Source organism: Labeo rohita, chromosome 9 (assembly GCF_022985175.1).
Source record: "Labeo rohita strain BAU-BD-2019 chromosome 9, IGBB_LRoh.1.0, whole genome shotgun sequence".
NCBI classification, from domain to species: domain Eukaryota; kingdom Metazoa; phylum Chordata; class Actinopteri; order Cypriniformes; family Cyprinidae; genus Labeo; species Labeo rohita.
The window spans coordinates 21116252-21133853 of record NC_066877.1 but is presented as its reverse complement, the minus strand read 5'-3'; the positions used below and the strand labels follow the sequence as shown (position 1 = coordinate 21133853).

At 40.3% G+C, this 17602-nt stretch overlaps 1 protein-coding gene across 1 annotated transcript; it reads left to right on the top strand.

Moving 5' to 3' along the window:
- Positions 1-12693: 12693 nt before the first annotated feature.
- gpr183a (G protein-coupled receptor 183a) lies at positions 12694-15876 on the top strand. Its single transcript, XM_051120147.1, has 2 exons — positions 12694-12987; positions 14037-15876. Exon 2 carries the CDS (start codon positions 14054-14056, stop codon positions 15164-15166), a length of 1113 nt encoding a protein of 370 aa, XP_050976104.1. The 5' UTR covers positions 12694-12987; positions 14037-14053; the 3' UTR covers positions 15167-15876.
- The last annotated feature ends 1726 nt before the right edge of the window (positions 15877-17602 follow it).

The window sequence follows — 17602 nt, the reverse complement described above, 5'->3', positions numbered from 1 at the left end:
AACCATATCTAAAAACTCATTGACCAAACGTTCATATAGCCGTGTTTCACAAACATGAAAGCAAAACTCAGTCAGGGGAGATATATAGTCATTTAAAAATGTATTTACAACAGCACTGGCATAAATAAGCAACTTCATCTTGCAGGATATCTGTAAATGACAGCAAAAGTTCCATGTTCCACAAAATGGTATAGTATCTGGATACTGGATAAACATGTTTTGTGTACGTGTGTGTGTGTGTGTGTGCCAGCTAACCCTACACCCAGTTGTGTGAAGTCAGCAAGAACATCCTTACCACAAGTTCTAACTTCCTGCTGGTGTTGCAATCTTATCTTTGCCTCCATTATGCACATGTATTGGATATAAATGTACAATAATAAAAAAGATACAACTTCAATTTTGTTTAACAAAATTTATTTGGAAAGTTCATTGATCTAATCTAAAGAAAAAATCAGATTCCAAAGAAAAACAATAGTCAAGTTTAGACCAGTTAGCATTTATAAGCAACATTACATTTCTGGTGTTGAAGGCAGCGCTGACAGGCTGCGGAGCATGCTAGTTTGATAACTAATGTGCAAGTTATTAGCGCATGAAAAAGCTTATTATTACCACTAGTGCTCATGTGTTACTTTAATGTTTCATATTTTACTATTACATATGGAATTTATTTTTGCAGCGTATGCATTTTAATTTGTCATTTTTATTATTAGACTTATTTACTGTGGAAACCTAGTTAACATTAATAAAACTGTCATTTCAAAAACAGGTTTGGTGCCGAGTTTATCCACATTTAGATAATACCTTATCATTAGCACTTATATATTTTTATTCAGAATTGTTTATAGCATACATATTAAAAATGTATTTATAAGAGTTACGTCATCTATACACTTACGGTACATTCAAGTCCCTGGAAAGTTTGTATTTATGAGTTTGGAAGTCATAATCATGATATTAAAGGGATAGTTTATCCAAAAAAGGAAAATTCTGTGATCAATTACTCATCCTTAAAGGGGTCATTGGATGCCCATTTTCCACAAGTTGATATGATTCTTTAGGATCTTAATGAAAAGTCTATAATATACTTTGGTTAAAAATTCTCAATGGCAGTGTAAAACAACACTCTTTTTACCTTGTCAAAATGAGCTCTGCAAAAATCATCCCATTCTGATGGATTGCTCCTTTAAATGCAAATGAGCTCTGCTTGCCCCACCTCTCTCTTCTCTCTGTGGAGTGACAAGCTGCTCTGAGAGATTGTTTACTTTAGCCACATTTAGCGCGTTTAGCCGTGAAACTTGCTAACTAGCACGTTATTAGGAAAGGTGATTGCAGAGATTCATAAAAAACCCTTATACTCACTTCTGCTGTAGGCGAAGGTGGATCACAAATGATTTGTGTGAACATAGACGCATTTACGTAGATCGGAGGGCACATTCCCTTCACAAATAAACGTAATCCACTGCATCTACAGCGGCTCAGATGTCGGGAGTAAATAACGACCACTATGTTCATTATTACATCCAGCAACACAACACCTCAATCGCTCAATCTGAGATATTCTTGTCTAACTTACATCCCTGCTCCGGCATCGAAACAATGGAGGTTGGACTGTTACAGCTGATCTGAGGTAAGACGCTCATGTCAATCAACCATCCAGGGAGCGGCCTCTGTCGGTGTGACGGCACACCGATTTGAAAAAGGGGATATTATTTTTACAGATTAATTAAAATGGTGATAAATAAAAAATTTTTTTATCATTATAGGGTAGATTTGTACATACACTGCCAACACACATTAATGTTCAAACAACATGTAAAAGTGAAGTTTGCATCTGATGACCCCTTTAAAGGAATAGTTAACCCAAAAGCGAAAATTAACCTATCAGCCCAGGTGTATATGATTTTCTTCTTCAGATGAATATAATTGGATTTACTGGATTGGATGTCCTGGCTCTTCCAAGCTTTATAATCGTAGTGAATGGGTGTTGATATTTTGAAGCCCACAAAAACTCCACCTTATTAAGCGAATCAATGCATTTGTGTAAGAAAAATATCCATATTTAAAACTTAGTAAACCATAATCTCTAGCTTCCACTAACTGTCATACGCATGTTCACAAGAGAGTGTCATTCCCGTGGATGATGTAGATGTAGCATAAACTCTGGTGAAAATATGCTAGTTTCACAAGAACAAAGTTTTGTTTACACAAATGGAAAACGTCTCGGTTACAATTGTAACCCTCGTTCCCTGAAGGAGGGAACAGAGACGTAACGTCAATACTGATGTATTTGGGGTCCTACTTGGGAGCCCAATCACCTCCAAACTTAAGAAGAAAAAGCCAATGAAATTGGCGAGTGGAATTTGCATGCTAAGCCACTCCCCCGTACATATGGGTATATAAGATGGCGGCATGCATCCACTCATTCAGGTTTATGCTGAGGAGCCGAGACACATCCCGGCATTCAGCGCAGTGCAGGATTGTGGCAGGAGGACGTAACGTCTCTGTTCCCTCCTTCAGGGAACGAGGGTTACAGTTGTAACCGAGACGTTCCCCTTCAGTCGTATTCTACAACGTTATGTCAATACTGACTTATTTGGGGTCCCTCTGGAAAACGCCACAATCCTGATCCGCGTTACGTAGTTGAGGAACAAATGCTGACAGGCAAGTGTGTCAGGACAAATGAAGCTCAACACATAACGTTCCCAACGCCTTGTAAGCCAGATAACGAGCCCACCAAGGGAGCCAGGTATCTGAAGCAACCGTTGGGGGGCGGAGCACAATGCCGAAATTTAAAGCCATGTAGAGACTAGTACAATAAAATATATATATATATATATATATTTTTTTTTAAGGATATTAGGAGAAACACAGTGAATAACCATGGAGAAATACTAAGAGATTATGCCACAACCTTCAGGGGGCGAAGGAGACCCCCTGTCGGAGCACAGTCACGGACTACTCCGCTCTAATCTGGACTGTGGGGCTATGGAGGACCCAGAATTCACAGAGGGGAACAACTGGGAGAAGCGCACGGATCCGTAAGGAATGGCGCAGCCAGTCGACACCGAGCTGTCCTCCCGCCAATTATCTGAGTTACCCGCAACACACAGCTCAGCGCAAGAAGAATCTTGCGCAATGATGGGTGTTGCCCGGCCCGCAGCTCCTAAAATGTCTGCTGCAGAGGCGCTGTGCACCACGCCTAGGAGAAGTAACTCTTCATAGAGTGGACTCGACTCCCAGGGGGCACAGCTCACCTTGGCACTAAGAAGCTGAGGTGAGGCCCTATTTCCACCCAATGGCCAACCTCTGCTTGAGGACAGTATTCCCCGTCTGCTGATCCGTAAGCAAACAAGAGCTGCTCGGAGCATCTAATGCTCCGGGTGCGGTGCAATCCTAGGGGGACTTATCCCCCTGCACCCTTCAGGAACCTGTCAGTCAGGTGATGCCTCCCTAGGGACGACCATCCACTGGATCGTTTTTTTTTAATGCCGAGATGGCCATGATGAACATTACAGCGGAGAGAACATCCTTTGCTCCAACTGCAAGAAGAGAAGCACAACTCTGACCGAGCATCTCAGGTTAACTCGGCGAATGGAGCACCATACAACAGAAAGATCTCACCTCAGAGTGTATGCCTGCCTCATGGAGGGGGCACCATTCTAAGTGATAATGTCTGCCACGGCCTGAGAAGGCCAGTGAGGTCTTACTGCATCCCATCCAGAAACCAGACGTACAGGTCCACAGATCGGGATGCGGGTGCCAGACTGTGCCCATCCTGAGAAGAAGGGTCTTCTACAGGGGAATCTTCTTGGGAGGGGCTGTCACGAGGAGAATGAGTGTCAGCAACCCAGGTTTGGGTGGGTCAGTAAGACGCACCAGAGAACCTACTCCTTGTCCCTCCGATCTAGCACAGGGTTTGTGGTAGGGTAGGTGTACGCTACCGTGGCTATGGTGTCCTGTGGACTAGTGTGCGCTTGTCCTGCAGCATCGGTAGGAACCGGTGGCTGAGAAGGTGGCAACACTTAGGGGTTTCCAACCCACAGTGTGCCATAGTGCCATGCCCATCTCAGGATCCGGTCGTGTAGTCCGCGCTGCAGCGATCTCACATGGAACAGCTGAGCGGACAACCGCAACTACGGCTGCCATATGCCTCAGGCCTTTGAACGTTTAGAGGGACCGCTGTCCTGTGACTGTAGAATCAGGCAGTTCAGAACCAATTCTTTCAGCTAACATGTCTCGACCAGATCCAACTCCATACCGAGAAAAGAGGGAGCTCAGCATTTCTCTTTTTTTTTTTCAAGAGCTCACCCTTCTCCCGGTTGACCCGAAGTCTCCGTGACTGATGTGCGAATGCACCAAGTTCCCGTATACGTCCAACAAAGTCTTCATACTTCAGTTGTAGAGATAGTTGAGGATCCAGGAGTATTTTTACCCCCCGCAAATTTGTAAAATGCGGAGAAACAATCACTCCGAAAAGTAGGGAAGCCGAGGGGAGATCTGTACTGATACGTCTGACCCCTAAAGCAGGCTGGAAAACGATCTGCGTCAGGGCAATCAGAGCATAACAGCACGCATCCTTCAGGTCGAAGCTGTAACCCAATCCTGGTGCAGAAGAACAGAAACATGTGTTTCTGTATCAGCCACCCGAATGGTAGCCCGATTTTAGAGGGGGCCGATTCGGAACTCAAGAACCAGGACAGGGCGAAGCCCGCCACTTTTCTTGGATGTATGGACCGACCAAATCGACCTGCAAACAGGCTAGGTAGAACTAGTAACCGAGCTGCTGCCTGCATTAAAATAGGGATTATAGGAACGGTACAAACATCCCTGCGGCAGAGCAACCAGCCTTTTTTTTTTTTTTTTTTTTAAGGATGGCTCAATTTTTATTTATTTTTTTTTAAAGTAGCACTTACCTGATCCATGATCCTGCGTTGTTTCCACTAGAGTGCGAGGAAGCGACACGTCCTGCATCCCTAGTTAGACGGCGAGACCATGTGTTGAGCCTGGTTGTGAGGAAGACCTGCATCACTCACAGACAAACACATCATGTTTTAAGAAACCCAAGGACATAGAGAAAATTGCTCTTTTATTGAAGGGGTGGGTACCTGCTGACCCGTAGGTCAGTGGTGGAGAACACCATTGTTGTTCCCAAGGGTATTCCCAAAGCAATCCTCTAATCCCTGGGTAGTCTGCTTTCAGGAAGCCCCGCTTCATGCAAGGCAACCCAATGGCAGACTGTGCCCCCTAGGTGTGGCCAGCTCAATGCCCCCGAAGGGGAGTGGAGCAATTCCTGTTGGGGCCACCGGGGGGGCGCCTTCGACGACAGGCAGACAAGACACACGGCCGTTCCATGGGCACTCCAAGTTCTTTTGCTGCGTGTGAACTGCCCAAGACCGCTGGGATAAGTCCTGGACTGGGTCGCCAAAGAGACTGGCCTGAGAGACGGACACCAAGAAAGCTTTGTCAGTGTCGCATATCTCCACTAGGTTCAGCCAGAATAGCACTTTTAGGCCACAAAAATGGACATCACCTGACCGAGGGACTGCACCGAGACTTTTCAGTCACCGTACGCAGTTCCTGCATCAACCTTGAGTCAGAACTTCCCTTGTGCACAACAGAATTATGGCCTAATATAAAGCAGGAGGGCCATAGAGTGCAGAGCGGAGGTGGCATGGCCTGCAGCGCTGCGAGCCCCGCTATACAGCCAGGGCTGGCAGACGCTTACAGGCTAAAGCGAGAAGCACGGACAGCCCCACTAGGTGGCGGTGCTCGCGAGCATGAATACACCGCAGTCGCACACTCCACTGGAGGACGTCAACGTGTTCTCAATCCACCCCCACCCGCGAGGGAAGTGCGGGGGGGACGAGCCAAACATGTAGCTGAGCTCTTCATGAATCTCCAGGAGGAAAGGCACCAGGGAAGAACGCAACAAGAGCCGTGTCCGATGCCGGAAACCAATCGTCAGACCCCGAACGCCCAGGGGAAGGCGGAGAACCCAACCTCCCGCCTAGCGGTCGGGGCTGCCCGGGGGGAACATGGTGGTCAACTTAGCCTCAGACCCTGGCTGTGCAACCACCACAACGGGGAGCTGCTCAGCAGAATCTCAGGCATCAGAAGACGATAGCCCCTCCACTGATGCGGCGATAGACATCTTAACTTCCTCATGAGCACTAAACAAGATGCAAGGCTCGCACTAGGACGAACCAGCATCAACATTCAGAAACTCAATGGTAATCCACTAAGAAGAGCCGGACCTCTGAAGGGACTGACCCGGCGGAGCAACCCAGACTATAATCCTCAGGTCTCCCATGCTTCCAGCCAATGCAGCCTCGGGAGTCCAACGACCTCAAACTGGAAAGGGTAGAACACAAAGGCGGCTTACATATTAATGTAAGCTGTGACCGAGCGTAATGATGGGCATGCCCACGCAGCGTGGGCGCAACCCATTCACAAACGCCATCTCAACATGCATTTGTTTACATCCCAGACCTGTGAGACAGCGATTGTGACCGTCATGAGGAAATAAGGAAACTATCGCTCCCTAAAAGCACACGATCGGAAATGCATCTTGAATGCATATGGATATTTTTCTTACACAAATGCATCAATTCGCATCAGAAGGCCTTTATTAACCCCTGGAACCATGTAAAGCACTTTTATGATGACTGGATGCACTTTATTGGACTTCAAAATATCAACACCCATTCACTGCCATTATAAAGTTTGGAAGAGCCAGGAATGTCTATATAAAAAGAATGGTTGACCATACAGCTGATGGTCTCCTTCGAATTCTATAAAATGGAAAAAATTCTATGGAAGTCAAGGGAGACCATCAACTGTTTGGTTACATTCTTTAAAATATCCTGTTTTTTGTGTTCATCAAAAGAAAGAAACTAATACAGGTTTGGAACAATTCAAGGGTGAGTAAATGATGACAGAATTTTCATTCTGGGGGAACTATAATTTTGTTCAGAGCAAAATGTTTTTTTTTTGTTTGTTTGTTTGTTTTTACAAACAACAACAACAACAAAAACTTTTAATGTTTTTCATTAAATTTATAAAGATGATGTTAATTGGATTGTGTATTCTAATTATAAAATACAACAGTATTTTGAACATGCAAATATTTTGTGTTGTTGCAAATACAATTCAACAAATTTACTATCAGAAGCTACGGAAGCTGTATTTCTTGCATCCACCATTTTTTTTTCTCTCCATTGACATGGCCCTAACTCAGTAACTCTGGGCTCAGAGAAATTACAAAAATTCCCACTCATAATTATGACTTTGTGGGGGCATTCATGTAAATTGAATTAAATGATCTTTACGAATGATTCTTTTTTTTAGTGATGAGTGATTCTTATTTAGGGAAGTTTTTCTGTAATAATAAGTTATTAAAAATGTTGTGAACATGACTAAAACATTTTGAGCTGTCAACTTTTTACAGTTACCAAAAAAAAAAAAAAAAAAAGAAAAAAAAAAAAGAAAAAAAAAAAAAAGTGTGAAAACAACCCACAAACTTGCTCATTACATCAGCGGAAGGCATTAGCGGAAACATCTCAACATTCATACAGCACTGTGTCTTTTGGTCCAAGGTTATAAAGCAAGAATGAAAATTTTAAAAAATAACTGTACTACACACACACTCAAAAAAAAAAAAAAAAAAAAAAAAAATCATATTACTGCGTTTCAAAAAGCAAATCATCTACACTCACTGGCCACTTTATTGGGCATACCTGTTCAAATGCTCATCAATGCAAATATCTATATGTATTTAGCCAATCACATGGCCATAATTCAATGCATTTAGGCATATAGACATGGTCAAGACGATCTGCTCAAATTCAAACCAAGCATCAGAATGGGGGAAAAAGCTGATTTACAGTAAGTGACTTTGAATGTAGCATGGTTGTGGTGTCTGATGGTGTAAGTACCTCAGAAAATGCTGATCTCTGGGGTTTCACAGAAAACCATCTGTAGGGTTTACAGAGAATGAAAAAATATGCAGCGAGTGGCAGTTCTGTGGATAAAAATGATTTGTTAATGTTCTGTTGCAACATTCAGGATTTGAAGTAAAAAACTAAGAAAAGCAAAGTAAAAAACGGAGAATTGTTTAAACTTTTTATTGAGTATTATTGCTGACCATGTCCATCTGTACTTTACTTGAGCTTTTATATTTCAGTCAACTTTTACTTTTACTCTTACTCCACTACATTTTCTAATTAAAATGTATACTTTTACTCCGATACATTTCCTCGAAGCATATTCGTTACTTACTACAAAATAGTCAGAAGTCAGAAGAACACGGACTGCAGGAAAGCAGGTTTGACGGATCAGCGGTTTGACGCTTGCAAATTAGACTACTAAAAAAAAAACTTTGCTCACATGCAAACAAGAGCGCGCACAACCACGGATAATTTTATTTTACACTCAAGTCGAGTTTGGGGTGTGCGATATACAGTAAATCTTCTGCTATAATATGGTAAGTGTTGTTGTAATGATGTGCGATCTCATTATAAATTAGGCTATATCACCAAATCACACACAAACAAAGTGCACGCACGTTGATTTATTAGTATATTAAAACTCAAAACTCCAGGCATTCTATAATGTAGACGGCAAAAATGCTTCTGTATGTTTTTTATATTTATTAATTTAATATAGGTAGCTTAATCTATATCACACAAAGAGTACCTCTTTTCTGCAGATATCAGCATGATAACACATTTAATAATCATTTTATACAAGTTCAGTAAAGCAATAAGTGACTTACATTTTAGACATAATATAGTTTGTTTTTGCTCAATTTTTTTGCTCAATTTTTTGTTTTTGCTCAATGTTTTTGCTCAAATTTTTGCTTAATTTTGCTTCAATTTTGCGCATTTTTTTCCCCACCCATTAGTTCACACAGAGGTGGAGCTGGACATCCAGAGAGGGGGAGCTGGAGGCCACTGGGCTCTGCAGTGAGCAGTACTTGAATGAATTAGCCATTTGAATGAATCGGTTGAATCTCAATGACTCACTCATTAACAGTAACGTGCTGTCACCTACTGGCGGTTTTAATTTCACATTTGGACTATTTCTTTGATGTCTTAAATTATTTCAAATATCAGTATTCAACGTTTTATGTTAAAAAACAAAACATTACGCCTATTTATGCATCTGTAACTGTAGTTTAAATGCATCCATGTCCCATCTGAGATACATTAAACTGTTTAAATACATCTAAATGCTGTTTCAGATGCTGATTCCAGAAATGTTTTCTTATGTTGGAATGAAAGACACCAAGTGCTGGATTAGGGGTTCTTATTCTTACACAAAAATACACAATCTTGGTGTTTAAGCCATGGGCAGCTGTGGCCTAATGGTGAGGGAGTCAGGCTCATAACCGAAAGGTTGTGAGTTTGAGTCCCAGGTCCAGCAGGGATTGAAGGTGGTGGGAGTGAATAACCAGCACTCTCTCCACCCTCAAATACCATGACTGAGGTGAGTCCCTTGAGCAAGGCACTGATCCCCCAACTGCTCCCCGATAGCAATATGGCTGCCCACTGCTCCGGGTGTGTGTTCACGGTGTGTGTGTGTGTGTGTGTTTGTTCACGGTGTGTGTGTGTTTGTTCACTTCTCACTACTGTGTGTGTGCACTTGGATGTGTTAAACGCAGAGCACAAATTCCGAGTATGGGTCACCATACTTGGCCACACGTCACGTCCTTTCCTTTATGAACATTAGATATATTTATTTGCTTCTTTTCCATTTTGCATTTACTTGTACTTTTACTTTCGCACGTTTAAGTTTAAAAAAATACTTTTCGTACTTAAAGTATGTGATATTTATTGTACTATACTTAAGACTTTTATTCAAGTAATATTCTAAACGGTGACTTCAACTTCTACCAAAGTCATTTTCTGGTAAGATATCTGTACTTTTACTTAAGTATGGCTTTTAGTAAGATAACATAACACCATTTCACAAAGCTCCATGGACATCAGATCTAAATCCCATATAGCACCTTTTGTATGTTGTGGAACGAGAGAGCCGCATTATGGACGTGCAGCCGACTAATCTGCAACAAATGCATAATGCTATCATGTCAATATGGACCAGATTCTCTGAGGAATGTTTCCAGCACTTTGTTGAATGTGTGTTACAAAGAATTAAGGCAGCTCTGAAGTGCAACCTGGTATTTAAAGTCTACAGTGAGTATACAGTATTTCATGTAAGATGCTGTTTAGCAGCATTTAAAATAGATTTCCTCTTTTTAACATCATTAATTCACTGGTCCTTGACACTTCTACTACTACTTCTGTCTGCATTGAAAAAAAGTCAGACTCAGCTGCCAATCAGTTAATCAGTTAACCTTTAACTCAGATATACTGAAAGTAGACACATTCATATCACATTTGATTACAGCCTGTATTGCATTACAAGAAAAGAAACACCATCGTCTGTATCATCTCTGTCTGTTAAAAAGAACGATTCTGTGATGGTAAGTCTGGTTAAAACTTTCAAGTGCATTGCTGACACTCAAAACAACGGTGCTATCTTTTTTTTCTTCTGCTATGAGTCAAACCTGAAACTTCTATCTAGTGTGCTTAAGAAATGAAACAAATCGAGCTAGGATTCATCCAGTCTCTGTGGTGTTTGTGGCCCAAATGATATTATGTCAAAAGTTCAGCAAGGAATTGTTTTTAAAATATGTTGTATTGGCATAGTGTTTTAGTAATAGTACTGGCATTTTGTTTTACACATGACTCTGATAGGAACAGCTCTAACAGGAAAAGCTCTCAGTTTAGAAGTCAAGCAGACACAGTCTGTCTTTTCATATGTTTTTGACTCATCGAGTCGTCCAGTTTTTCCATTCAGACACAGACAGATTCATGAAACACTACGTGATGTAGGTAGAGTGCTTTGTCCACAGTGACTTTACAGAACATTTTTGATATATTCAAACTTCCAGCAGTAATGTGTGAAGGAGTAATGCTTAAGCAGCTCTTGGATCAACCTATAGTGGGTTTAAACCTTCAAACTTCCAGACTAAACTAAGTTAAAATAATGAAATATAACTGAAACAATAAAAATAAGCCAGTGGCATTCTGTAAGTTTTAGAGAGTCCTGGAGGCCCACAGCGGGTGTGAAAACCACCCTGAGGTGTATAAAAAAACACCACGGGAAATAGTTAACAGCTACATGTCTTACCCTAGACGTGAGATGTTACTGCTTACACATTTGAAAAATGTGTTTTTCTTGTGCGTGCAGAAGCAGCAGGTGTGTATGCAGCAGTGCTGCTGGAACGGGTCAATCTGCAGACAACTGAAACTGATGCCATGACTTAATCTCAGGTTTCCTGTTTATCGCACTAATTTTCACAAAAGACAGGGTTACCTTGTGAAACAAACATCTCACCCTTCAGAATATTTTGTTTAAATTAATATCAAAAATAGAAGAGCAACTGAGGGTGTGGTGTGAGAACGTTCAAAATATGCTAGAGAACAAGCTGACAACCTTAAGGCAAAGACGGATGACTTTGAAGATTTGTAACTGAATATTAAACAAATCACCAAAATTAGAATGCAAACGGTTAGAATGTAGCGATTTTGTACAGAGCACATACATTTCAGAGACTTTTGTGCTCGTGCCACAATACACACCGACATTTAGCCTAAACCAGTCATACGCAAGCACAAAATTCTGAACATCATCTCACCACATGAAAAAAAACAAGGTGCTTCAGATTTAGGCAATAGGTGACCTCACGGGAATAAGTTAGTCATTACTTTTAATGCTATACAGTATTTGCATATAAAATGAACAGATGTTATAACATTTAAAGAGCATTTAGCGGAAAAATGGAAAGATTTAGCAAAAACCACATCCTCTAGTTAATAAAATAGTACCTTTTGGGACAGCCATAGCCGGAAATAACCTTTCAAATTTCTGTTTAGTGAAAGTAGAAAGCCTCTGAAAGTATTTCAAACCAATGAATTCAAAATAAATACTTTTTTGTGAATATCTCTGTGTGTTATCATCAACATTATATGTAATACTGGGGATATACTGTACAACCTCAACACTAATCTACAGTACATTTAGAAAAATCCAGCCAGAAACAGTGTTTCATTAGAAAATAAAAGTAGTGAAGAACAAAACTGTGGCATGCAACCTGTATTCCCAACTTTTATGACAAATAAGTTAGCTACTTGTCATAACTAGCTACTGTGGTTACATACAGCTAAAAAAAGCAGGCATTTGTGTTCATTAATTCATCAAAACCTTGTTTTAAGCGGTTGTAACGTAAGACTACAGGTGCAAATGGGATGTTTCAAACTAAACAGGGAAGTCTTTCAAAAGCCTGCAGATGTAATTTTCAACTTCTAACAATAGAACGAAGAACTGCGCACTTTCACAACTACTGTCACACCCAATAATGCTGTAAACCGCGCGATAAAGAATCAAAATATCACATTTCATTAAAACATTTTGCCATTTAATATCCACTAAAATTCTACCATACTATTTCATAAATAAAACTAAATATTTATATTTTTATATATATTAAAATAAATAAATAAATAAGTCTTTTTCTCTATTAATGTTATTACCAGTTGTCACAATTTTCACAAATTCAGTAACCCAGCTAAATTATTAAGGTAAGCCTTAACAAGTCGTGATGTGTTTTATCCTTTGAAACCACAGCTGAACGCAAAGGACACGTGTAGGATGGCAATTAACATGTGACAGCAAGAGGTCCTCACTTGAAAGGAACTACTGAGAAAAAGAAAAAAACTGGGCAGATCTTGATCAGAAATACAGGAAATTATGTTGTCGTCATGGTTACAAAAGCAGAGTGGAAACAGTATTTCATTGCTCATTCGGGGAGTGTTAGAAAGCGTGGTTAATGCCGGACCAGGAGGTGCCATTTCTGACACTGCAATGATCAGACCACTTGACACAACAAAGGCACAAAAACTGGGGTACAAAAAAGTGTGGGTAAGTACATATGCTTTCATAATAATGATGTGAAGAACTGCTTTAAATGTTAAAATGTAAATTTTACGGATCACACAAATAGTACTAATAGTAGACAAGAATCATAAATACTCTAGGAAACTGCTTGGCATATGTTTTCACACTTTGTTTGAATATTTTGAAGCTGTTTTGACCGGTTCTTGCCTCAGATTAATTATGATTAATAATTTATTTATAATTAGTAGTTTATTTATTTTTTAACTAATAACTTAATAATATTAAAATTTAATAATATACATGTGTGTGTAGAAATAATTCTGTGAATTTAAATTAATATAAGCTGACATATCCATTCTAGTTTGTTGTTTTGCTGAGCATGTGATTACTGCGTATACTGGCACATGATTCATTAACATACTACAAATCTATGTATAGCATGGTTGCTACTATACAGAGAGACAATTATGAATGATTGGAACAAGAACAATCATGCTAAACAGCATATTCAAAAAAAAAAAAAAACAGCTTTCTTTCAAATTAAAATAGTCCCTAAAAAAGAAAAACAGTGGATATATGCTTTGCAGAAGTATAATAACCATTACACAATCATAGTTACACCATCACAAAGAACTGCGTTCTACTCAGACACGTTTTTCTAGTCAAGGTCTTTGTGAGGGTGCAGAATTCAGGCAGTTGTCGGACTGACAGGAAACACCTTTTGCTGGTCCAATGGAGCGTGGTGCTCGTCTGGACCTCCTGTCTTTGCATTTGCATTGATGATTGACATAAAACTTCCTTGCCATTCACAGCACTATCACAAACTTCCGTACACACTCGTAAAAATGATTTGACACATACTATAAAAACGTTATTGTAGTGGGTTTGGGGGCGAGTGAGTGCTTTGAAACCACAGGTGGCCTATGCCATTTCCTTTGCCTGCAATGTATGCCCGTTACAAAAAAAAGACTCATACTTGTTGCACTTCCTCAGTGAAACAACATTATAACTTGGTACAAGCATGGACTGATTTTTCTCAGTTCTGTAGTAACGTATCTGTTTTCCTTTTTCAGATTTCATAACTGACCCCATGGAGACGGTAATAGCTTCAAACACCACCCACAATGATTCCGACACCTGTTCCAACCTGTATGACCATCGTGGTTGGGCACAGTATTTGCTGCCTGTAGTGTATTCTCTGATTTGCATTGTGGGACTGCTCGGCAACCTGTTGGCTCTGCATGTGATTTGGCCTAATTTAAAAAAAATCAACTCCACGACTCTGTATTCAGCCAATCTGGTGATATCGGACATCCTATTTTCGCTCGCTCTGCCCCTGCGTGCGGTTTACTATGCCAAGGGGTTCCACTGGTCGATGGGGGAGGGTTTGTGCAAGGCAGTGGCGCTGCTTTTCTACATCAACATGTATGCCAGTGTCAACTTCATGACTTGTTTGAGCGTGGATCGTTTTATTGCGGTGGTGCTGCCACTGCGATTCTCCCGATTCCGAAAGGTTCAGAAGGTGCGCTACATCTGTGTTGCCGTATGGGCCGTTGTGTTGATGCAGACCCTGCCTTTGCTGTCAATGCCCATGACGAGCATAGAGCAAAGCGGTCACGTAACGTGTATGGAGTATCCCAACTTTGAGAAAGTCGACAACCTACCTGTCATGCTCATCGGTGCTGTGTTGCTTGGCTTCGGCATCCCTGTTATCACCATCTTGGTGTGTTATTCAGCACTGTGCTCCAAGCTCCGCCTCCTAGCCAAGTCTAATAAACTCACAGAGAAGTCGGGTCGCAGTCGCAAAGCCATCGGCGTGATTTGCGCCGTCATTCTCGTATTCGTGGTGTGCTACACCCCGTATCACGTCGACCTCCTACAGTACATGATCAGAAAGCTGCGGTATGAGCCAGACTGCTCAGAACTGCATGACTTTCAGATTTCCCTTCACATCACCGTCTGCCTGATGAATCTCAACTCGTGCCTGGATCCCTTCATCTACTTTTTTGCCTGCAAGGGATACAAGAAGAAGGTACTCAAACTGCTCAAGAAGCAAGTCAGCATGTCCTTCTCGAGCGTCCGAACCTCACCTGAAGGCTCCTCCAAAGATGTGTGGAACGACAAAATCCAAATGAACTCCAGAAGCAATCAGAAAGAAAGGAGCAGTGTGCTGTTAAGCACCAGCAATGGTTGTGAACTATAAGCATCAACGAGAAATGCAGTCCACTGACAATATGAGACTTAATACAACAGCAAATTTCTTACCTCTGGATTAAGGTTTCAAGCTATTGGTTTGGGCTGTGGTTCATATTTTGTTATGTACATTTGTCTTGCATGCTTTAGTGCTAGAATTTGTTTTTCAGTTTTTTTCATCTTTTGAATAATAATAATAAAAATAAAAAAAAGCTGAAATGACAAATATATGCAGTGGCATGATGAGCTAAAGCAGTCTAGTACCAAGTGTTTACTTAAGTCTCTCACTGTTGAAGCTTGTTAATGGCTTGGTGTTTTCACCTGCAGTCAAAGAGTACAGCAAAAGCAAGCAGCATTATGTAATGTGCACTAAGGGTGCAAAGAAGTGAGCAAGAACAGTCAAGACCAAAACCCCCTTAAGAAACTACTGAGCTGTCTTACTGGAAAGAGTCACTCTTTTATCTCAATGGCTTCTCATGCATTACTCAGGTTGAAAAACTTGAGAGTCACACTCACAATCAACTGTCTTTATCCATGGCACACAACAAGACTTGCCTAAACTGATTATTTCAAATTTGGATCTATTTTACAGCAACATATTATCAAGGACAACTGGCTATGTTTGCATGGACACCTTTTGTTTCGGTTGGAAAGTCATTCTGATGAATCTGAACACGATGTGTTCATATGAATGCTAAATAAAGTGATCAGTCAGGTTTATGTGTGACTTTTTATTCCAACTGTGCTGGTAGTCTGAAATACAGCAGTCAACATTTGAAGTGGATCAAAACCTTTCATCAAAGTTGTCCTAAAACCAAGACAATACCTGTTTTTGTTTTTTTGACCCACTTCAAATGTTGAATATTGTACAAACAGATTAGGGTCCATGTAAATGCAGCAACTGTAATAATTATTTACAAACAGAAGTACAGTACCCTCTGAAGCAACAGTATCTCTGTCGTCCACTAGGGGGTGCAAAGGGTAAAAACCACTGTCCTGGTTCTGCAAGTGTGTGTGTTGTTGTTGTTGTTATTTAAAGCTGGTTGACCTTGTTTAAATGAAAAAAACATATTCTACCCTTTCACAAACCAGCATAAGTTGGTTTGCCTGCCCTAGATGGTCAAACTGGGGCCAGTTTCATAAGCCTGTTTTGAGAACCATTCTGACCAACTAGTGGTAATCAGTCTTATTTTTTAGATTTCAACTCTATGAATCTACACTTTTTAATGTAACTGACTTAAAAATGACCAAACTTATGACCATTTTAAAGAAAATTGCTTTTTCACCAGTAGAATAAAAAAAAATCTGATTATATGCTATAGAGCAAATATACAATCCTGGAGGCAAAGTGTGCATACATTTCAGTGTCTAAAATCTTATTTTCACCTTTGCCAGGATCTTAAAGTTCACTTCCAGAGCAAAAATTTGCAGATAATTTACTCACCCCTCTGTCTGTTTGTGTCTTTCTTTCTTCTGTTGTAAAGAATGGTGCCCCCAAGTTTGAACTTCCAAAATTCAGTTTAAAATGCAGCTTCAAATGGCTCTAAACATAAGGAAGAAGGGTCTTATCTAGCGAAATGATCAGTCATTTTCTAAACAACTTGACAATTTACATACTTTTAGGGTAGGTCAAAAAACTCCCGTATCTTCTTCAGTGTCAAAATTGTCCTATATTGCTGTTTTGCCTTTGTAAACACTGGGTCAGTACTTCTGCAGTGATGTAGGACAATGACAATGAAGTTGGGGAAGAAAACAAGATGGGAGTTTTTAGACATACCCTAACTCTACTGACCAAATTGACCCTTTTCCTTGGCTGGGATCATTTAGACCCATTTGAAGCTCCATTTAAACTGCATTTTGGAAGTTCAAACTTGGGGGCACCATTGAACTCCACTATACAAGATAATTCCTGAAAGTTTTTCCTCAAGAAACATAATTTCTTATCGACTGAAAAAAGAAAGACACAAACATCTTGGATGACAAGGGGGTGAGTAAAGTATCTGTAAATTTTTGTTCTGGAAGTGAACTCCTCCTGTAGACTCAGGTAAATTTTGAATTCTATGCAATTACAACAAATAGCCAGAAGAGGGAGCCACAAAGCCAAAAGTGAAGATTATGAATAGTACAACAGATGTCATTTCTTCCTCTTTACACCGGAAACTTTGTGCATGGTTATATTGACATTTTAGTATTCCATCAGTTTATGATTAAAAACAGCAGTGCTAATATAGCTTAGAGAGGTTGGGAGAATAATTTACTTATCACAAACTGAATTAAAATCCTCTTTTCTGCTCTTTAGACATGCTCTTAAATGTTTTTAAAGATTTATTGAAAACTTATTGTGATTTGTTAGTTGACTGAAAATAGTTTCTGAATTGGATCAGAATAATTGGTGTGAAAACTGGCCAAATCTTCTGAAGGGAAGTGAAAGAATGCATCAGTGACA

What these genes read in the sequence shown, in the direction of transcription:
- gpr183a (XM_051120147.1), top strand. Translation starts at nt 14,054, where the DNA reads ATGGAGACGGTAATAGCTTCAAACACCACCCACAATGATTCCGACACC.